The sequence below is a fragment of the Theobroma cacao genome, chromosome 5 (assembly GCF_000208745.1).
Source record: "Theobroma cacao cultivar B97-61/B2 chromosome 5, Criollo_cocoa_genome_V2, whole genome shotgun sequence".
Classification (NCBI taxonomy): domain Eukaryota; kingdom Viridiplantae; phylum Streptophyta; class Magnoliopsida; order Malvales; family Malvaceae; genus Theobroma; species Theobroma cacao.
The window spans coordinates 37,916,704-37,938,599 of record NC_030854.1 but is presented as its reverse complement, the minus strand read 5'-3'; the positions used below and the strand labels follow the sequence as shown (position 1 = coordinate 37,938,599).

Sequence of the window (21,896 nt, the reverse complement as noted above, 5' to 3'; positions counted from 1 at the left end):
TGTGTCATTTTAACTAAAGATAATTAATCAACTATTGATCATAATTATCTATATGATCCAAAATAAAATTACAAAGACTTGATTTAATGTAATAAAAAATAAAAATTTATTTAAATTTTTTTCAAAATAATACACTAACTTTTTTCAAATATTGTAAAAAAAATGTTCACATAAGGTAGCCAAAACCAAAAATTAATGCTTCTACGCGAATTGCTAATGGTCCGGGTCTTGTAGGCGTGGTATACTGCCACCCTGCCACGCCATTCCTCACCTCACATTTTCCTACCATTAAATTAAACAATAAAAAAAAAAACTTTAAACAACAAAAGAATAAAACTCCCCTGCAAATTTGATAAATTTAGAGCAATTGTTATCTATGGCTTAGGCAATTTGGCAGTTGGTAGTTATTAGTAGTACAATTCATGGCTGCCCCAGCACCAAGCTGCTTCAACTGCCGCTGCTTTGCTTCCAAACCCAACAGTTCAATCTCCTCCACTAACTTTCCCTTGTCTTTTTCTTGTCCAATCTTCAGTGGTTGTAATGGGATTTCACTAACCAGAACTGGGTCTAGCTCAAGAACACATGCCAAGTTTGAGAAGTTCCAAGGTGATCCGTCTGACGCCAATCTTGAAGATACTATATTATCCTCCGTGCAAACACAGCAACAAACTGTTCAAGCAGAAGATGAGGAAGAAGATGACAGGTTTAGTTTCTTCTTAGTTCTTTATTTTCAGGGTATTCCTTCTTTCCCTTTTCAATTTTAGCCAAAAAAAGAAAAAAGTTTGTGAAATAGTCTTGGTTTTATGTGTCAGCTGCTTGCCATCTGACTTGGAGGGTGCAGTCAGGCAATCAGGTCAAGCAAGTGCCTTGTTTGTGTCTTCTGGAGGATTGAGAGCTATAGTATGTGTTCAAACAAAGATATGATCTTGTTCATTAAAATTGACTCTATACTTTAATTAAAATGGATAAATTGTTTACTTTTTTCACAGGTTGAGCTCCTAATACCTCAGCTACAGTTTCTTGATGATGAAGGTGCACAAGCTGAGCTTTGGGAACTATCAAGAATTTTCTTGGATACACTTATAGAAGAAACAGGATGTCAGGTTAGTTGGAAGAACCATGGGTAATCTTAGTTCTTTTAAGGTAAATGACCATGCCTAGAAAATTGGAGTTTGTGAATGAAATCAAGATTTACTTTGCTATACACTTGGATGCAACAGTTAGCAACCAGAAAGCTTTGATTTTTAACATAGAGGAACATTTGAACGATAATGCCTTCATTGTTACTGTGATAATTTGATTGAAGCTCCTATTTTTACATACACTTGTTTAGTAACCAAAGGTGTAAGATTTGTTTTAAGATGCAGTTTATACAATATCTAGTGAATCAATTTCTTAGCTCTATCTCTAACTTCTGAAAATTTGAATATCAGAAAGTTAGAGCTATATTTCCAGATGCTGGAGCTGCTGCATTATTGAAATATCTATGGAAAGATGCTGCTTTTGGATTTGCCAGGTGATTGCTTCCTTATTGATGAAATTAATTTAATTTTCCAGTTTGTTAAACCTTTGTTTTGCAAAACTGGTATGGCATGTTATTGCTGATTGAATTTTTAGAGTTTCTGTGGAACAGATGAGTAGTTTAGACTCAGAGATTAGCATGAATATGAAGATGATGTTTCAGCTTGCATATACATATGTAACGCATGCCACATTGTTGTGCAATTCCCAATTCCTCTATTTCTGTTTATCCAGTTTGAGTGACCGGAAGCCTGTGGAGCACCAAGATGAGATTATAGTTATGGTTGTTCCTGATTACCAGATGTTGGACCGTGTAGAGAGAATTGCCTCGGAGCTATCAGATGATCCGGTACCAACCTAACCTGCCTTATACTTTATTCAAAGCAGTGTTCTTCGTGCTAGTTATGCAAGGACCAGATTTGTCCTCCTTTACTCCTTTGTTTGGTTTTTAGGGAAGGAGTGTTCTGTCTCTCTTGATTGTCTGAAATTTTAATTGGTCTCTGACTAATAAGAGAAACATGACTCAAAAAATTTTGTTCATCCCAATTTTTTAAAAGAAGAGAGTGCAGAAATGCATAAACGTATCAACTCCTACTATCTGTTATATTCATCATTATATGTTCCCAGGTAGTTGATATCATATAAAGCATCAAATTGGCATCTTTTAACAGTAAAGAAACATTCGATAAATTCATATCTGAACAAGGATTGTTTTTTGTCAAAATTTTCATCCTACGTTGCTAGCCCAAGCCTCTCATCATGTGGAATCCGCGTCTCATAAGTGAAGATGTTGGAGTTGGGTTTAATGTTCGCAAGTTGAGGCGATACTTCTTAAGGTACGAATTTCAGTATGTTTACCTCAAGATGTCTCTTTTTTTTGTTCCTTTTTCTTTCTTTCTTGTTCTTTATTTGTTTTATTCCCTCTCCTTATTTTAATTTCATAAGAAATTCCTAGCCCTTTTCTCAACAATGTTTGCTGGAGAAATCCTTGCGAGTAATCCTCAACTATCTGACATCCATACAATATTTTCTACCCACATTACATCTGACCCTCAGCTTAGCCTTCCCAATCTAATATAAAATATCATCATGATTCTTGCCATTCAGGGCTTGACTTTCACCCCATCATCCTTCAGCTAAGTTTTGAATTATTAAAACATAATTTACTGTTTATATAACATGATAAACTCTATCTCAATTGTATTGCAGTTCTTTCTCGACTGTTTACTCAATGAGACCTTTCGCTGCTGGTGCTGTGTTTAGGTGTTATCCAGGGTAAGGGTCATTTAGACTTTACTATATTCCTAATATCTCCTATGCCCCATGGGGGCTATAGTTTCTGGTGAATTGTCACTCAAGTACAAACGCACGACATGGCTATGGGATGCATCAGGTATAGAATAAGTTCGGAGAGCCTTAATTATTTATGCGTGAACAATCAAGTCAGCAATTTTTTCTCAGACACTCTATTGACCAAATTTGAGCCTGATGCCCCGAAGTGTTCATCAACTTAGTTGCTAAGATTAGGTTGACATCTTCTAGCCAATATTTTTCCTGCCTTGTTTCCCATTCTTAAATTCCCTCTTTTCTGCTCATTTCCAGATTATGGAAGGTGTTTTATGATGATAAAGACAGGCCTGGTAGATATCTGCTTGCAAAAGAACTCGTAAGCCGTCCTGATGCCGAAGAACTTGAGGTTAGTTGCTTCCTAGAAGCTTCTCACTCTTGCTTGGAAAAAAAATTTAACACAAAAATAGAAAGAAAGCTGTTTAGTGGTTAGTGTCAAGTTCGTATTAAACTCTATTTATAGATCTTGTTGGACTACACTCTATTATCACATTGATCCCACTTCTTCCAAAGTATGCTCAACCTTGGGATTGAAGTGCACCCTCTACCTTGTCATGGGAACTCTTTGTTTCATCTCTGCAGATAATATATGGAAATGTAGACGAGAAGTCCAAGCAAGGCCCGTCTTTGTTTAGTCAAGCAGCAGGCATTTTTTCTTCACTGAATCGATTCATGAAAGCTATTGCAAAATAATGTCTTCTTATCCACTTTGAAATTGTTTGGACTCAACGCGTTATCATGAAGAGAATGTACATTGCATCATGGGGTGTAAAGTAAATTTTTGATGATACAATCTGACTTGAACCTTCCATTTGCTAATATCTCTCTTGTTCGTTGTTCAAAAGCCGTAAGTGTTTGGCTAAGAAGAAAATGAAACAACAGGTACAGTGTCTAGATATAGAGAAGATGGGTTTAAAATTGTGCTGGTATCATATACAAGGCTATATTACATATCCCAAAGGATAAACCAATCTCGCAGCTGCTCTTCGTTATACACTTTCTCCTCCCGGAAACAACAGAACACCTCAAGTTCTTGCTTTGTTGATGTTTGCCCACCGTTGGCGAATTCTTCTGTTCAGCTACCTTTCACCAAAGAAACACATACACGCAACATATTCGACAGCATATATGTTCATATATAGTCTATTGCACTTTCTTTTATGAAAGCAAAAGCATCATTGGTTGCATGTTGTTTTGAGGATCAAACATTGGACATGACTTCGATCTACTCCTAGGTCAAAACCAATCAACATTTTTGGTGGAAGTTTTTGGTTGCTTCTTTGGCTTCTGGTACCTATTATTTTCAAACTTAGCTTTAACTATGAGAGAATAAAGCAAGTCTGCCTCTGCTGAAGTATCGAAAGGCTTGTCCAGGATGCTACAGAAAACAAAACCATATACAAACATTAGTAAAAAGCCACAAACAAATGTTTGATGAAACTAAAATCAAGGCTGTCTGAGCCTGTGGCAAGTAGAAGGTCAATTTAGTTTTTGAAAACCACGGCCGATGAGGTAGCTTGAATCTGGAACTAGAAGTACACTTAAAATGCTCAGAGTGAACTTTTGGGGAAAAAATGGAGCATAACAAATGAAATTCACTTGCTAAATAGATCGAGCCAGGAGGCAAGCAAGCTCACTTGAAGAGGCAGGTACCTATTTAAGTGGCCTGGTAGTACCTAAATCATTCATAGCCCTTTACACTACACAGAATAGCAACCAAAATTTCTTGGAGGCTGGTAGAAATAAAATACCTATCAAGTAACTCCTCTAGAATAATTCTTTGTGAAGGTGTCACAAAATGGATGCAACTTCTTGGACACTGACCAACTGCAAGCTGAACTTGGTAATCTTCAGCATGTCCTGATTAATTGCACATATAGGCAACTTTAAAATCAGGGAATGTAAAGAAACTGAGAAAGTTATTGAGTTATATCATCTCTGCTGCTGTTCTTAAAATGTTCAAAACTACCATGTAATCCCATCCTTTCCAGTATCAGAGAGGAAGCTCACAGTTTCACTGAAAATATAAATTGTTCAACATATCTTGCTTCCCCGCTACTCATTCGAGATGCAAGTCAAATACATGAGAAACATAATTAAAAAAAAAAAAAAGAACCCCCTGGTGAATATACCAACCTTGAGAAGTTGCACGAGCAGTTCCAGTTGAAGGATCATATGTGAATGCACGAGGGGCTCTCTTCACACAAGAATATGGGCACCCTACAGATGTTTCATAACAGCGTTGTTAAGAAGGCGGAAGAAATATGTGAAAAAAATAGCAATGTGCGAAACTTTGACAACTTTCTGCCACAATCAAAGCAGCTCAAATATAATGTTGAATGAACTCATTAATTACCTTTGCCAACGCAAAGAACTTCATTAACAAAAACATCAAATGCTTCGCATTCGGGGCTGTCAAAGGGATCTAAACATTCCCTACACAATGCACATCCAACAGTGAACATTGAACCCCCAAAAATGTTCCATAAAATAACAACAGAGAAATGAAAAGGCAAGAACAGACTGAACAGATACCAATCATCAAAAAAGCAACTGAATTTGCAGACCAATGCAGGAGAAGCAAAATACTACCAAATGTTATTAATTAGTATTGTTGATAGATCAAAAAATTTGAAGATATCTTAAATAGCAACATCTACTGTTGTCAACACACATTTATGATTGTCAAATTCAAGCAATAAATCAGAACTTTCAAAAGTAGTAAAAATTCGTTCATAAATTCTTTATAAAAGAAAAAAACACACACACACATGCACACAAAGAACAAGAAATTCACCTCTCAATGATCTCGGACCGGCTGTAATTGGATAAAATCTGCAGGTATTATCAATCCAAAATTAGTCACTAAATTCCCTATATCAAAAAGAACAAATTGGCAACCCCGAATCAATTGAAATCCTATATTTATGGTAATTAAGAACAATTTGCAATAAGTAATGAAAAGAGACTACATTAGCTAACATAAATGGGAGTCCAATAGATAAAAGGTTACTAAATAGAAATCAAATGAACATAAAATGGGGGAAAATAAAAATAAAAATAAAAACCTCGTAGGCCTGGATTACACGGCGGATCATAGTATCAGAATCTCCTCCACCTCTGTTTACATCAGGATGGTAGTCCTTCACCTTTGAACAAAAAAAAATCATATTAATTTACTTAGTTTTTCTTGGAAAATAAACCGAATTATTTATTTATTCATTAATTTATTTATACTTTACTTTGGCACGGAAAGCAGCTTTGAGCTCGGCGGTGGAGCAGTTAGGGTGGATGCCGAGGATGGCGAAAGCGGTGGAACTGGAGAGAACCGGCGAAGGATCCTCTCCGGCTCTACCTCTGCAATTAACCGTCAGTCGAGGAGAGAAACGACGACGTGGAGACCTTATAGTAAAATTAGTGAAATTTCGGCCGTTGAGATCTAAGGCGGTCGCCGAAAGTGGAAGAATCAGAGGGATTGAACTGCAGAGACACAACGATTTCATCCTCTCTCTCTCTCTCTCTCTCTCTCTCTCTCTAGATTTTGATTTTCAGTTGGTGGTCGTTGCTCGCTTTTTTGAAGTTCAACTAAGGGAGATCAAAACGGTGCGTTTCGGCCTTGGAGGGACTTTCTTAACTCTATACAATTTTACTAGTATTTATTGTTATTGCACGTGTCATAGTTGTTTATTTATTTTTAAATAATGATTTATATATAATATAATTTTTTAATATATACAGTTAATTGTATATAAATAAAATATAGTTAATATTTCAATTATATTTGAAATCTTGTAATATTAATGTAATTAAGACTATTATTTAGAAATTAATTGACGCATTTGGATTTAATAAAATATCTTAAAAAATAAATTCTAAAAGAATAAAAATCTAAATTTTAATTTGAATAACAAAATTGAAAAGATTCGATCAAAATTAAACTTTAGACTTTCAAAAATACCTAACAAGCATACTTCTCAAATTTATAAAAAAAAATATCATTTTAAGTTATTTTAATACCAAAATAACCTGAACTAATTATTCTCATTAAATTATTTTATAGGAATCATTTATTTGATCAAACAAAGGAAAAATTTTAAAATTGGGAAATAACAGTCAACTAGGGTAACAAGGGCATGAATGATAGGAAACATGAAAAGCACTATAATCAATAACAAAAGTCATGCAAGATAGATGATAAAAGCTCACCAAGATGATAAACTCTCATGCTAATTTACACACATATAAAAAATTAAGGTCATTATAAATTTATAATTTTATATAAAAGGAAACTCCGATAAGATTTTCAGACAATGTCATGTGGGTACATCAGTAAAGAGTATTATAGGTCAAAAGAAGTAATCAAGTTTTTCACGTAAAGTTATCAAGGAAGAACTATTATGGATTCACCTTTGGGCCACATCATTAGTAGCTTTTATGGGTGGTGGACCGCAATTGATAAGACTTGTCAAATCAAATTCTAGTTAATATAAAGTTTGGCTCTTGAGATTATGAGTTTGAAGTAATTCCATGAGGCTATGAATTTGAAGTAATTCCCTTTTGCTGATGGAATTTTTGAATATGAGAGAAAGGAAAATGAACACTGAGGATAAGATTGCTGAACTTGATTTAAACTCTATGATATCGGTACAATCCTTTTTCTTGATCTGCCTTGATATATATACATATACCACTCTCCACTAAAACAATTCTCTTCTCTCTGCAATGGAAAAGAAGTAAAGAAAAATACTGGATGATGAAGTCCATGGAAATGTCAATTTCAATTAGATTTTCTTCCTCATTTACCTCATTTATTTCCGCTAAGAACTCAGTAGTGAACCTTCTTACACACCACATAGACATTGAAGACTCCAACTTTGCTGAACTTCAGACTTATCTTCTTCTTTGCTTCACCATTGCCATCTAACCACAACCTCTACCACTTAGAGGTTGACACCAAAGTCCCTTAGAAAAAGAAGTTCGCTCCAAATGCCATTGAAACTTTAATGAGGACTAACATTGGCATCGCCTTCAAACATATCAGGCGTGAGGCAAACGCTCTAGTAGATGGATTGGCCAAGGCTGGAGTTATCAAGACATCAGTCACAGTGCATACTTTGAACTTACTGGAGTATAGGGTTGTTACTGATTCAGCATTGCTTGCCTGGAATGGTAATTTCAATGAGATTTCATGGTTTTGTTTCAGATTCAATTTCAAACCTTGGAACTTGAAATCAGCTTTAGAGATTCCGGAACAGTTTCTATCCTGGGAACAAGAAGTTTACAGAGAGGGAAAACAGATTTGAAGAGATAAAACTCCTTTGTTTCTATCATGTTCAAGGACAGAAAATGGCACCAAAGATTACCCTAAACCTATAACGGAAGAAAAGAGAGAGATTGAAGAATAAAGCATAGAATAATCAAAATTTATCTTGATTTAGCAGTGTTTTTTTTTTTCATGAAAATATATATAAGAGAATTTGTATTAGAAAGCTGATGATTATGAATGAGAATAAAAAGTTGAAAAAGAAAAAAGAAATCAGCAAATTAATGCAAGTAGTTCTTATTTATTAACGGTTCTTATAATAAAATTCAATAAAAGAGCATTTGCTTTTGAATTTTCTTTTCATTTCTGTCTATTTGGCCAGGCAAAAAGAAAATACCAAGTTTGCAGTCAAAAATCCAATCAGCAGCATCTTTGCCACATCATCTGATGTGTGGCAACATCATCCTCCAAAATGACATGTGATTGTCAACATGTCATGTTATCGACATATAGCATTACATTGACCATTGTAATTTTAACTAATTGTTGTTAGTTAACAGTTAATTATAAAAATTTATTTCATCGAAATTAAAAATATAAAGACTGAATTAAATGTAATGAAAAGTATAAGGATAAATTGATTTTTCTTATATAATTCTGAACCTTTTTAAATATTATGTTTAATTTTTTTATACATAAAGTTAATGTATATAAATAAAAGATAATTAATATTTTAATTATATAATTAAAATCTTGAAATAATAATGCAATTAAAACTCTAGTTTAGAAATTACATAAATTTTATTAATATTACTAATAAAAAATATTTTCAATGAAAGTTATTCGATGAATTAGACTTCTTATATATTTAATAATTAGATAATATTTTTTTTACAAGGAAGAGGAAGCTGATTATTGCCAGTTGAACGTTAAAAGGCAATTAATTAACAAGAATGAAGCATTTTATTTTTGTAAAATTATCTTACGTAATACAGTTTTTAAACACCACAAACAAGATTAGTGCATCCTCCTCTTGCATCTTGGTCTATGTAACTGAAATTAAAGCTCTCATTTGGCACATAACCTTCATCTAACATGAGTCTAAACAGCTCCTTCAAAACCCCATATACAGCCTCAGCTTGTGGATGTATTCTATCCTGAACAACAAAGCTATGGACTTTCTTTTCAGTCTCTATCCAACTTATACCTGTTTCTTTCACCACCCCGACCTCCTTCATTCTCTTGATGGTCCTCGCTCGTTCTTTCCATTTACCTCTAAGTGAACATATGTTGGCCATTGAAACGTATGGCACCGGGCTTTCAGGTGTTGCTATAAGTAGCTGATCAGCTGCATATTTCCCCATCTCGAAATCACCATGAATGCCACAAGCGCCAAGGAGAGCTTGCCAAACGAGCACGTCAGGCTTGAAGGGCAATCCCTCGATGAGCGTCTTGGCTTCATTGAGGAGTCCTGCACGGCCTAACATGTCGACAACAGAGGCGTAGTGTTCTGCCCGAGGGAGAATTCCGTGAACTTCAGTCATGGACTTCAAGAGCTCCATTCCCTTTTCGACTAAGCCCACATGGCTACAAGCATGAAGCAAAGAGAGGAATGTAACATCTGTTGGCTCTATACCTTCTGATCTCATCTCCTCGTATAACTGTAGTGCTCTATAGCCATCCCCGTGACGAGCAAAAGCTGCAATTATAGAATTCCATGAGATTGAGTTCCTTTGAGACATTCGACTGAAGACTTTGACTGACTCCTCTAAATCTCCACACTTGGAATACATGTTGATGAGTCCATTGCTGACATAAGAGTTACAACCAAAATTTCTTTTGATGATTAAAGAATGAATCTGCTTACCCAAACCCAATGAAGTATCCTCACCAAATATCCCAAAAACAGCAGACAGCATGTTGGGATCAATTTCAATTCCTGACTCGAACATTCTCACAAAAAACCGTTTAGCTTCTTCCTCGAACCCATTTTGTGCCAAACCAACAAGGATTACAGTCATGGAAACCTCATCGAGATCTTGTGCAGATTCAAAAATCTGCCATGCATCATTCACACTTCCACATTTCGAGTACATGTCCATTAGTGAACTCTCAATACAGAGTTCAGACTGAATCCCCAGCTTCCATAAAAGACCATGAATTTGACGCCCTTCCTTTAGTGCCTGCAAACCAGAACATGCCATCAATGAGCTCAAATAAGTCAAAGAATTTGGACACACCGATCCCAAACGCATTTCGTTAAACAATTCCAAACTTTCTTCATACAATTCATTCTGCACTAGCCCAGAGATCATAGCTGTCCAAGTAATAACATTCCTCTCAAACATCTCATCAAAAACCTGCCTACCTGAACTCAAACACCCACATTTAGAATATGAAGTTATTAAAGCATTCCCTACACTAATTTCCCTTTCATATCCATTCAAAAACAGTAAACCATGCATCATCTTATTAACACAACAAAACTCTACTCCATCACAAGCTGATAAAATAGTAGTCAAAGTCGCTTGATCAAACGAACAAAAACCCGATTTTCTCATCTGTTTGAAATACCTGAAACCATTATCAAACTCCCCGTTCCTTAAAAACCCGGATATCATAGTGTTCCACGAAACAGTATCTTTCATTGGCATTTCATCAAACAGCTTGGTCAAATCAGTTAAAGTGCCACATTTTGAGCACATCCCAAGGAGAGAATTCCAAACAAGAAGAGCATTATCGGAATTCCTAAAACCTCCAGCCGGCTTACAAATTTCAGGGTTTTTGATGAGGGAAGCGTGGATAGAGGAACCGAGAAGGATAAATCCTTGTTTACCGGAGATGGATAAGAGGAGGCTTATGCCTATATGGTTGAGGGCAAGTTTGGGGGTATCTGAAGATGGGAATTGGTAGAGCTTTTGGGTTCTGAATGGGGAGAGGATAGAGGAGAAACATGAAGGAAGGTGGGATGTTAGTTTCTGGAAAATCCATTCGGATTTCATCCATGAAAAGCCGTTAAAGATGCGAATATGTTTTGTTTCTGTGCTTTGGAGGAAAGCAACCGTCTTTTGAAAAGCTATGACCAATGGAACGGGTTTCTTTAAGGGCTAGAGGAGGGTGAGAGTCAAGCGGGCTTCGATATAAAGAACTACAGCCAACTACAGCCACAAAGATTTAGAATTAAATATGAAATAAATTTCCCATTTATATAGCAATTTAAAATCGGTGCTACCAAATTTGATAATTTATCCAAAAATCAATTATAGATTTATATTTGATGCTTTGATAATGTATAATATATAATATTTCCACATTATTAATTAATCACAATATTTATTTTTAAAAGTTGTCAACTTTTAAATTTATATATTAACGAAATAATAACATTTGAATTACTGATAATATCTGAAATGCGTCAAATATAAACTTATTAATTATATGTATGAATATAAAGCCATAGCTTGCAAAGTTCAGGTAGTCACTTTCTTGTCAAGTTTGCTGGCCTCTAGACTGTCAACCTTGAAGAAGCTGGTTAAGAATGCCTGCAAAAGGATTGACAAATTATCATTGTAATCAACAATCATTGCACTCAACTATTTATTAAACCTGAACAAAAAGAGATGCTAGTGTTCTAATGGATTGTATCATTTTCCCTCAATTTCTTTCCCTGTCCTTGACAAAAACTGACAGGTAAGAAGAACAATAACTGAGGAATGAAATGAAACTAACCAAGAGAAAAGCCCATGAATAGAAACTGCTCTCCATGTAGGTTATTTCCAGTCGGATTTCAGACAGTGGATACATTGGGGAGGAGATAACAAAGAAACAGGACAAGCTGCAATATTCTTGAACCACCATTGAAGCTTGGTTCACCGAGAGGCAGAAAAGAAAATAATGTTACAGAATAACCAGAATTCTCAACAGCATGATCAGCCTTTGAGATCTTGAGCAGATGAACAACCTCAAAATCCAATCACGGAAAGGAAGGTATCAGAGATCACTGCAAGGCCTAGCTCAAAGAACAGTGTGCAATCCATTATGGTAGTTCCAGCCTCTAAGCGTTAATCGTGGAGTGACACCTTGAGGGACCTGGAATGAGATCTTAATTGACATCTCCTCACCCGGCACTAGGGAAAAATAGTTATCCGAATAATGAACTGGGAGTATTCTAGTGTCTTCTCCTTCCTTGTGATCTGTCTTCATAGCATGAACAGAGAAATTAAGGAAGAAAGCAACTCCAACATCAGATCCATTTACCTCTGCAACTTTCAAACCATCAGTTTCCCTGGAAAATTGTCTGCAAAGTCTCTGAAATAAACCAGCATTCTGTTTCTCTTCAGTTTCTTCGAATGTAGTTTCAAGTGAAGCCATATCGAAGTCACCATCACCATGTCTGCTAACAAAATTGTTCTTGCAGGTTAAAATTTTGGGATCAGGTTTCTTAGATTTGTTTTGCACGTTCATTTCAATTTCATAAGAGGAACCTTTGATAAATGTCTTTGATGTTATCTTAAGAGGTATTCTCTTTTTCCTGTATGGTTCCAGTAACTTGTAATCTCCACCAGAAAGATGCAACCAGTAAAAGTTTCGGGATATAATGTGATAATTTGACACATCATAGAGTTTGAGAAGAAGAAAGTATACTGGCTTTGGGTTTTTAGACTTTGGATAGTTCATCTCACCAATGGAAACTACTTTCTTTGGTAGGAAGGAATGGGTATCAAAAACTTTGTAAAATGGACATGCACCTTCAAGATCCCACACTGATGCTTCTACAGCGACATTTGACAATTCCTCTGACATGGTATTGACAACCTGTTCATGAAATAGGGAGGAAAACTAGAATTTTCAGGTGAAACATTGATTACATAATTAATTACAATAAAGCCAAATACAAGCATGTGTGCATAAGAGCAGTTACTAAACCCACCTTAAGAAAAGGAGTTAAGAGGAGAGAGAGAGAGAGAGAGAGAGAGAGAGAGAGGGATAAGGAAAATAAGAAAAACATTAGCACTGCCTTAAATCTGAGTTCCTACTAAATTTCAATGCATCATAAGATATATGGGTTTCTGACCAAACTAAATAACTAGAAGCGTTATTACTAGAGCACTTACCTCTATAAATAATGTAGCAAGATTCAGCTGGACATGAATTGGCTCTGCAGCACAACGACAACCATAAAATCCTGCTGTCTGGTCTAGGAGGTGATCATAAAATTGACCTCGAAGACCTGTCCATGGGTTCTGTGTCTTCCAAATCAAAACCCCAGTGTATTTGCTCCACATATGGGAAGTCCAACCCTCCAATAGAGCTCTATACTGAATGTAGTTAACAAGTTGAGCCTGAGATGATCATTTAAGGAAGTTAGTATAAACAAAGAGAGCATCAAATGCATTCCCCATAAAAAGATAAAGATTTTTTGGTAATACCTTCAAGCAAAAATCATCCAAATCCTTTGGAATCCCATACAGTTCAATCTGGTCATGAACTTTTCCAGGTTTTGAATAGGGAATGTATTTATGGTATTCCCAAATGGGATTTGGAACTTCTTCTGTGTAACCATTGGGAAGCTTCTTAAACAATGGAATTTGCCACCCTTCTGGAGGCATGGTTGCTCTGATAGTAGCTGCAACTGGCATTCCTACAGAACCAACCTCTGGGTTGAAACCATAATTGTAATAATCATCCCTAAAGAAGTCTTCAGGGTTTTGGATTTCATAAGGACCATCAGTGAAGTCTCCCTTCCCATTAGCAAAGCCATCCCACATGGACCCTTGGATATAAATGCGTGTGCCATCTAGATATTGGCTAGGGTCCTTGAACACTGTGGACATATCTTCCACAGACATTGCATTTTCACTCTGGTTCTCGAAAGAAGGATGCAGTTTCAGGTCATTCTTTAAAGCTGTGTTAAGGTCAGGGGGTGGAACTTGTTCGTTTCCACCAACCCAGAGAGCGAGACTAGGATGATTCCTTAAAAGCTTGACAGTATCCCTGGCACATAGCATGAAAAGATCATGGTCAAGTGGGCCATTTGGATTTGATACTGGGATACCTCTTCCATCAACATCGCCAGTAATCCAAAACTCCTGCCACACCTACAAAATTTTCATTTGGTTATTTCCACCAAAGCTTTAAAATTGGTAAACCTAAACTAACCTAGCATGCTTTACAACCTTGTGTTTTACGGTTGAACATGTGCACTTAACATTCAGACAACAACATGCACAATGAAGCAAGGGGAGTTACACACAAGCTTAGAGGAGCCATGCTGCACAAACTGGCTGAAATTCCTTATTTTTAATTTCCTTTAAGAAGAATTTATAAATTCATATACAAGCAGCTCATTCCTTCCAAAAATTCCTACTCCTTTCATGACCCTCACAATCCTATATGTGCTTTACTCTCATTCTTACTTTTTATTCTGCCAATTTTTACTTTCTCCTTTTCAGGAAGATAAATATGCACAAATTACATGCATGAGAGCACTTACAAGAATGCCAAAAAATGGGCAGACACACATCTGTTGGAAAGAGAGAGAGAATAGCATACCAGCAAACCATAAACATCACAATAATGATAAAATTCTGGCCTCTCAGCCAATCCCCCACCCCAACAACGAATCATGTTTAGATTCATATCTGCATGAAACTTTACGTCTGTTTTGTAACGCTCCTCAGAAAGCCGTAGTAAACAATCTGATAATATCCAGTTACCACCACGGATAAAAATAGGCTGTCCATTCACCTTGAATAACCTGTAAAAAAATTTACAGAAATGAAACCGATTATAGAAATTCAACATGCAGTGCTTTAAAATAATATTTAATTGATTCCTGAATTATACCTCCCTCCAGTAGCAGAATCAATATGAGACTCAATTTTCCGAAAACCAAATAGTTGGCCCCATGAATCAGACTTTCCATATCCCTTCACATCAATAGTTATACTGACATTATACAGAGATTGCTTTCCCATGCCATTTGGCCACCATAAATTGGGCTTGTAGAAGAAAAGCTGCAATATACATCATAAGCATTTCAAGTGTAGTGAATAAAATTGAAAACCAACTTGGATTAAATGGATGCTTGACCTCATAAGTACAGATTTTTCAGATTGCAAAGAAAGAAAGAAAGTTATTGCAGAGGAATTACCATTTTCCTCTCAATAATAATCCAATTTATTCTTAATGAAAAAATAAAATGGTTGAATTTTCTCCAAAATGGGATCCAATTCAGTCAAAGCTTGCTTCATATTCTCTCAAATGTGTCATACTCTCTATATCAAAATGCAGACACTCACAAATACTAATAAACACAAAATAAAAAAAAAAAGTTCATCTAAGACAAAAACTACCTTCAATGCAAATAAGGATGCTACAAACACATCTAAAAATCAATGAGAAAGATCCACCACTGACCTGAGGAAAAGTATACTGAATACGTGCTCCAGGAGGGACTGAAACATGTTGAGTCTGAAGATGCTCCACTAAGCAAATGCTTCCTTCAAGTTCTGTTGTCACTTGGATATTCAAAGAACACTCAGCAACCCAAGCACTTTTATTTTCCAATTCAGTTGTTGCATGCAAATATACCCTCGTGTTATGGTCAAAAAATGATGAAACCAAGTGTGGATCAATTATTTTTACCGGCTGCATCCAAAGTAAATGCATCAACAAACGACATTCAGATAATTACGGAGCGTCATAAATTAATTATAGTAAATAAATAGGAGCACCATCGACTACTTACATTTCGGTTTAACAGAACTGAGTCTTTACCAGAAAACATAGCAACAAATGAAGGTAATTATCATACACCCATTGATATTAGATGGCAAAGTCTCCATAAACAGGTATAAAGGATTTAAAAGCAAAAAGAAAGAAAAGAAAAAAAAAAGTAGTTTTGTGGCATTGTAGAATAACATATACTCAATTCCACTAGGAGATAAACAAATTGTCCTCGTTATCAGAAAGAAGTTGAAGTCCTGCATAAATCTTACCCCGCTAACATATATTGAGACTTCATCCCAAATACCAGTGTTCCTATCCCTGAGACAAGCAGAGGTCAGATATGTTAGATATCACACGTTTTTGTTTCTTCAGAAAACAGAGGTTGGATGCTAGCTACTAGTTGAAAACTTCTAAGATAGATACGTTCTGAGATGAAAAGATCATAGAGCAACAAAAACATGTGATATAATTACATCGATTTATCTCCATATTTTGCTCCTATGCACTATAGTCTATCTAATAAAAGTGAAACTGATCAGAGGATCCCCATTCATAACTTCACCTCATTTTTTCTCACAGAAGTTTAATGGGACCTTTATCTATATGCATTTGATCCTCTGCTGCTCCGTTCCATGTACCCCAAATAAAATTTTCTGACAACTACATCTGTCCTATTTCATATACATTTAACTGATGAATAAACATTTAGTTCATAAACCAGTCTACCCAAAATAACAATAGAAAAATTAACTACAGTCCCACTCCTAAACAGAGACTTTGAAAATGCCAAACTAATGGATTTTGGGGTACAAATTACAATAGTAATAGGAATTTATATGTACAGGGTCAACTGCACTCATGACCTCATGAGCTACACAATAAAACTTAAATATCAAGTGAAGTTAGTTGAAGAACTTATGTAAGTGATGCACATTTTTTCCTTTTTATTTTGTGCTTTAGGTTGGCAATGGCATTATGAGGAGACAGAAATACAGTTACAGTACACTGCCACAAGTCACATTATTAATTCAAAAAATCCAAATATTAGCATAGAATCAAAAATTCAAAATGCAACCCTGAAGTTTTAAAAGTTACAAAAGAAGTCACCTTACTGGAGCTATCCAATCCCAACCCTCAACATATTGTGTGGCAACATCCTTTCCAATCTAAGAGGAAAAAAATGGTGTTAGCCGTTACGTTGTAGTTTTCTTACATTAATTTAATACCTAAAATTTAACCCAAATAAATTAATAAGCTTCTTTTATTCAAAGATACGTACCTCATGATCCCCTCCTTGCCCACCCTCAGGGGGAATGCTCCCAGGATGATCTGGAGGGTAAACAAGAACTGCCAGCAAGTTTGTACCCTCAGGATTTAGGATATCAGTGACTTCAAGGGAATGTCTCCGAAACATCCCTTTCGGAAGGTCCTTTTTGTGGCCATTTAAGTACACCTCTGCAGAGTAATTGATTGCACGGAAATTCAGATCTAAATGCTGAGTTCCTGACTGCAACATATAAAGTAACAATTAGAAATAGAAAATTATCTACAAAAACAATAATCAGAGTATCTGTTAGTTGATATAAGATCTGCATTATTGGGGCATACAGTTGTGGTGAGTTGAACATTTAGTGGGAATACAAACCACAACCAAAACTCTATTATTTTCAAGTCGTATTTAACGTCACAAAGTGTTCCATTCTAAACATTGCATACCAGCTTACACTGAAATTTTGTGAAAAACCAGAATGTGTAGTACTCCCTTCCAGAGTCAGCTATATCAACGATCGTCTCATTCACCAAACCATAGAAAGGATCACCAACAGTTTTGTTTGTTACTAGAGTCGCCAGAACACTGTCAATCAAACAGTTAATCCATAACAATTACCATGAGAGCTCGCATACTAGTTCCACTAAATACAATTGAAACTCACATGCAAATGAAACTATCATATATGTCATGACAAGAGAACCATCATTTTTGCAATTATAGGTCCCCAGAGACAGATATAATATCATCAGATGTTTCTATTATTAAGCTAAAATCAAAGTTCTTAATCCAAAATTTAGAATAATACATGCCAATTCCAACCTGAACCAATAACTACAACTTACAATGTCTAAAAAATCTTCAAGCACATTGGTCTGAAACATGAAGATACCGTTTAATTGTTTCTTTTGCTACTTTTTTTTTTCCTAAAAAGTTGCTTTGATGCAAGAGAAAATAGTAAAAGTAAATCATATAATCCTAAAAATTTCATCAAATTTTTACTAATGATTAACAATTATTCTTTTTTTTTTTCCAAAATTAAATGATACATAAGTAACATAACTAGCATTTTTCTCATTCAAATTCAACCTCACTCAAAACTTTTCATTTCTTATCATCCAACGAATAAATCCTTTTCCACATCAAAACAAGCAAACACTCCAGTGAATCAAGCAAAACTCGGCATAAATTTAAACAAAATCAGAACTCGATTGATAAATATACAAAAATAACCGAAAATTTAAAGATTTATTACGTTCCAGGAACGACAGCTTCCATCCAAGGAGAGGTCGGGCCAGTTGGAGGATGAGTGGTGGTCAGCTGAGTCCCGGTGAGTTTAACCTCGGTGGATCTCGCTGCTAGCCATCCCGAGTCAAGCACCATCTTTCCTATCTCCGCCATTGCCGAGTTTCCAACTCGGATGCTCTCAACTCAGTCTGTTCGCACAGAGTTAACTGAAGTGAGAAGTTTTTTCACAATTCTTTTCTTCTCTGCGAGGCATTCGAGCGCCACCGCGTGAAAGGACAGCAGAAGAAAGTGTCGGTATTTAATCAACGCCCAGTGCGATTTGTCCGCTTGTTTTTCAAGTTATCGATTCTCCTTCAAACCTTCTGTTTTTTAATTATTATTTTTTAATTATTACTATGAATATTATTTTATTGCTACCAAAATCCTTTAACGACGTCGTTTCTCATTCGAAGTACATTTGCATTGATATTTTTGAGGAAAAATTGATCCATTAATATTATCATATTTATTAAAAATAAATGAACAAATTACTATATTTAATTTAATTACTATGTTATAAAAATTGTTTCTTTGAAATCTATAAGGAATTTTTTTTAATTGGAGGAGAGGATTTCGAATCCTACTCTCTAGACAGAAAATTATATATCAACGAGTCAAATATTCGAATACTATAAAAATATTTAAAAAATAAAACTTTTTAAACATTATAATTTATCCTTTTTAAAATGTTAACAATGATAGAAAAAATATAAAAAAGATATACTAAAAAAATAATTGAGAGAATAATTGAGAAAAAACTTTTGGTTTATTTCTTAGAAGAACTTTTAGTTCATTTATCACTATTTTTTATTATTATTGATTTTTTATTTTTTATCAAGTACAAAATCCTATTTATAAGATTACGTAAATGTAGATATTAATAAAATATTATAAATATATACATTGATTATGAATGAAACTCGAAATATTAAGAAATTCGATAGACATATCCATTTATTCATAACCAACAACTATTTAACTAAATTTTATTTATTCTTATACTAATCCTCATAAATGATAAAATTATAATGTTACGATTTTTTAAATTTTATGAACATAAGAGATACAGTTTCATGTTATTAAAAAAATTGGGTAAGTAAAAGAAAATTATTATTAATATTATTATTATTATTATTATCGTTTCAACAAAAATGATTTTTTTTTATCAAAAAATAGAAGAAAGCTTAATTTTCGTTTGTCTGATTGAGTTTGAAAGATGATGATCAATACGCTGTAATCATGATTGCTTGTTGGCCATGGCATTGACTCACATGCCTCTACAATTGGGGTGCAGCGGTCATATTTAATTTAAGGGTCCCATTGTTGCTTTCTTGTGGAAAATGATTGCTACAGTATCTTTTTTATTTCATTACGTGAAATATAATAGTATGATACAAAAATATTATTACTAAATAATATCTTAATTATTTAGAAAAATATATCTTAAAGAGTACTCATCAACAAATTTTTAAAAATTTTTACATAAGTATAGTGACGTAAAAAAATAGTATCCAAATAAATAATTAATATTTTACTTTCAAAATATTAATATTTACAATTTTAAATTTTCTCCTCTAAATAGTCTAACTTAACTATTTATAAAAGAATGCATCTAACATGAAATTTTAAGCAAATGCAATATTTTTCAATGAAGTTTTCTCTTAATTACATGGGACATTGTTATATGTAATAATTTAATCAAATAAAACCTGTATAATTTTTTTAACTTTCAAAAATTAATGTCCGATTCCAAAATCTTTTGATCTTTAAAACTCGTAATAGAAAATCACTATTTGAAACCAGCCTATAATAATCACACTATTTACCGTATAAAATCTTCAACTCGAAAAATGAGTGATTTTTTTTTTTTTTTGAATAGAGTTTAGTTTAGTTTAGTTTTCATTTTATATTTTTATGGCCAATAGGAAATGTTATTATGATGAAATACTTCAAACCCTTATGAAAATCCCTTTTATCAAATAATTTGATGGTTTTAACATTTAAATAATTATCTTTAAATTATTAAAATGAAAAAAAAAATATATAATTTTTATCTCGAAAATGATTGTTACAAGTTTATCTCTAAAGTCTAACAATTGGTATAAAAAAGGTTGAGTTATTTACCACAAACAAAAAGGTGTAGGGAAACTAAGCGTAACTAAACTTAATTGAACCACATTTAAATTACATTAAGGACAATTGCATTTAGAACTCTGGAATGTGTTGAAAAAGAGTGGACTTTGGTGTAAATTTAATTGAACCATATTTATATAATTATTTCACATCATGGACTTAATATTTGGAATAATTTAAGTTGTAACATAGGTGGCCAATCCCTTGAATGCTTAAATCAATTGACTTGACTTAGTCTCCTTTGAAAAAAGAAAAAAAATAACCGAAAGTAATTTCATGTAAATTTTAAAACTCAATTTCGTGACCTATAATGATAAGTGGTATTATAATTAATGATGGATAATAATCAACTATTAATGATAAAAATTTATTTAATTCAAAATAAACTATAAAATTTTGATAAAACATAATAAAAGAATATCAATTCATTTAAAATTCTTTGAATAATTAAAAATTTTTTAAGTGTTATGTCAATTTCAAATAATGATTGTACCATCTAATTATTTTGAAAATTCATTGGTAGAAATTTATCTTGCTCTCGTTTATTTTTTAATTTAAATAATAGAAATTAAAATTTCTCTTTTTATATATTTATTATTAAATTGAATGTTCGGATGCAATCTTATTGTCGTCTTTCAAAATGGTAAAAAAAATTTTGAAAAATCGCTTGTGATTTGCTTTTTGGTGAGCTATGGCCTACTTTTTGAGACATTCATGTCATTACAATACATTGACTTGTATTGAAAGATACATCTTTTAATTGTTTTATGCAAAAGAAGAAATTAAACCACACAAAAAAAAAAGAATATTATCTTAAAAAAAAGAGAATATTTTCTAGGAAAGACTCCAGCGTACACGTAATGTGCACGTTAACAAATTATATTTGACAATAGTCTAGTTTTGACTCCCACACCTTCAACTAAAGATGGCAATGGATATCCGGTTATAAGATACTTACGGATACTCGACCCGATTATATAAAGTTATGATATCCTATAATTAGGTTTGAGATGGGTTCGGATAGTGATTTTACTATCCGAATCGAATTTGGGTAGGGTTCGGATACCACCCCTTGGTACTCATTACTTGAACTCGATTACTATTTATAAATATTTTATTATTATTTTAATACATTAAAATTAAAATTTTAAAATTTTTACCAACTTTACAAGCAATTTTTTTTTAAAATAACAAATATATGAAAAGTATGGTTACTCAAATTATTAATATGATGACATTAATATATTTAAATTAAAAATTTATTAAATTATTAATTATGTTCAAATAATATGAATATCATATCATAATAGAAAGAATATAATTACTATTATATATATATATATA

The 21,896-nt window shown here is 33.8% G+C and overlaps 3 protein-coding genes across 4 annotated transcripts; 1 reads left to right on the top strand and 2 right to left on the bottom strand.

Annotated features, from left to right (window-relative positions):
- Nucleotides 325-3,687, top strand: LOC18600381. The gene is made up of 9 exons (XM_018121760.1): nucleotides 325-703; nucleotides 813-900; nucleotides 990-1,103; nucleotides 1,434-1,516; nucleotides 1,756-1,870; nucleotides 2,266-2,357; nucleotides 2,731-2,796; nucleotides 3,124-3,217; nucleotides 3,451-3,687. Exons 1-9 carry the CDS (start codon nucleotides 423-425, stop codon nucleotides 3,559-3,561), a joined length of 1,044 nt encoding a protein of 347 aa, XP_017977249.1. The 5' UTR covers nucleotides 325-422; the 3' UTR covers nucleotides 3,562-3,687.
- Nucleotides 3,680-11,353, bottom strand: LOC18600380 (pentatricopeptide repeat-containing protein At3g05340). The gene is made up of 8 exons (XM_018121761.1): nucleotides 9,141-11,353; nucleotides 6,111-6,307; nucleotides 5,937-6,017; nucleotides 5,666-5,703; nucleotides 5,225-5,304; nucleotides 5,005-5,088; nucleotides 4,620-4,728; nucleotides 3,680-4,246 (listed from the first exon to the last, which is right to left on the bottom strand). The coding sequence occupies exons 1-8, from the start codon at nucleotides 11,131-11,133 to the stop codon at nucleotides 4,105-4,107; spliced, it is 2,724 nt and encodes a 907-aa protein (XP_017977250.1). The 5' UTR covers nucleotides 11,134-11,353; the 3' UTR covers nucleotides 3,680-4,104.
- On the bottom strand, nucleotides 11,464-18,723 carry LOC18600378 (mannosylglycoprotein endo-beta-mannosidase). 2 transcript variants are annotated; one of them, XM_007030768.2, is made up of 12 exons: nucleotides 18,388-18,723; nucleotides 17,579-17,717; nucleotides 17,142-17,369; nucleotides 16,970-17,028; nucleotides 16,132-16,180; nucleotides 15,551-15,781; nucleotides 14,978-15,147; nucleotides 14,684-14,888; nucleotides 13,561-14,229; nucleotides 13,246-13,473; nucleotides 11,861-12,946; nucleotides 11,464-11,673 (listed from the first exon to the last, which is right to left on the bottom strand). In XM_007030768.2, the coding sequence occupies exons 1-11, from the start codon at nucleotides 18,531-18,533 to the stop codon at nucleotides 12,146-12,148; spliced, it is 2,925 nt and encodes a 974-aa protein (XP_007030830.2). In that variant the 5' UTR covers nucleotides 18,534-18,723; the 3' UTR covers nucleotides 11,464-11,673; nucleotides 11,861-12,145. The 2 variants fall into 2 exon arrangements, with proteins under 2 accessions (XP_007030830.2, XP_017977372.1); XM_018121883.1 differs by lacking the exon at nucleotides 18,388-18,723 and having other exon boundaries at nucleotides 17,587-17,654.

Coding starts and splice junctions, on each gene's coding strand:
- LOC18600381 (XM_018121760.1), top strand. CDS start 423: ATGGCTGCCCCAGCACCAAGCTGCTTCAACTGCCGCTGCTTTGCTTCC. Junction 1,104..1,433: donor TAGAAGAAACAGGATGTCAG/GTTAGTTGGAAG, acceptor TTTGAATATCAG/AAAGTTAGAGCTATATTTCC. Junction 1,517..1,755: donor GCTGCTTTTGGATTTGCCAG/GTGATTGCTTCC, acceptor CTGTTTATCCAG/TTTGAGTGACCGGAAGCCTG.
- LOC18600380 (XM_018121761.1), bottom strand. CDS start 11,133: ATGAAATCCGAATGGATTTTCCAGAAACTAACATCCCACCTTCCTTCA. Junction 5,089..5,224: donor AGTTCTTTGCGTTGGCAAAG/GTAATTAATGAG, acceptor AAACATCTGTAG/GGTGCCCATATTCTTGTGTG. Junction 4,247..4,619: donor CTAGAGGAGTTACTTGATAG/GTATTTTATTTC, acceptor TGTTTTCTGTAG/CATCCTGGACAAGCCTTTCG.
- LOC18600378 (XM_007030768.2), bottom strand. CDS start 18,533: ATGGCGGAGATAGGAAAGATGGTGCTTGACTCGGGATGGCTAGCAGCG. Junction 15,148..15,550: donor TTCAGTATACTTTTCCTCAG/GTCAGTGGTGGA, acceptor TGTATATTGCAG/CTTTTCTTCTACAAGCCCAA. Junction 13,474..13,560: donor TGGATGATTTTTGCTTGAAG/GTATTACCAAAA, acceptor TGATCATCTCAG/GCTCAACTTGTTAACTACAT.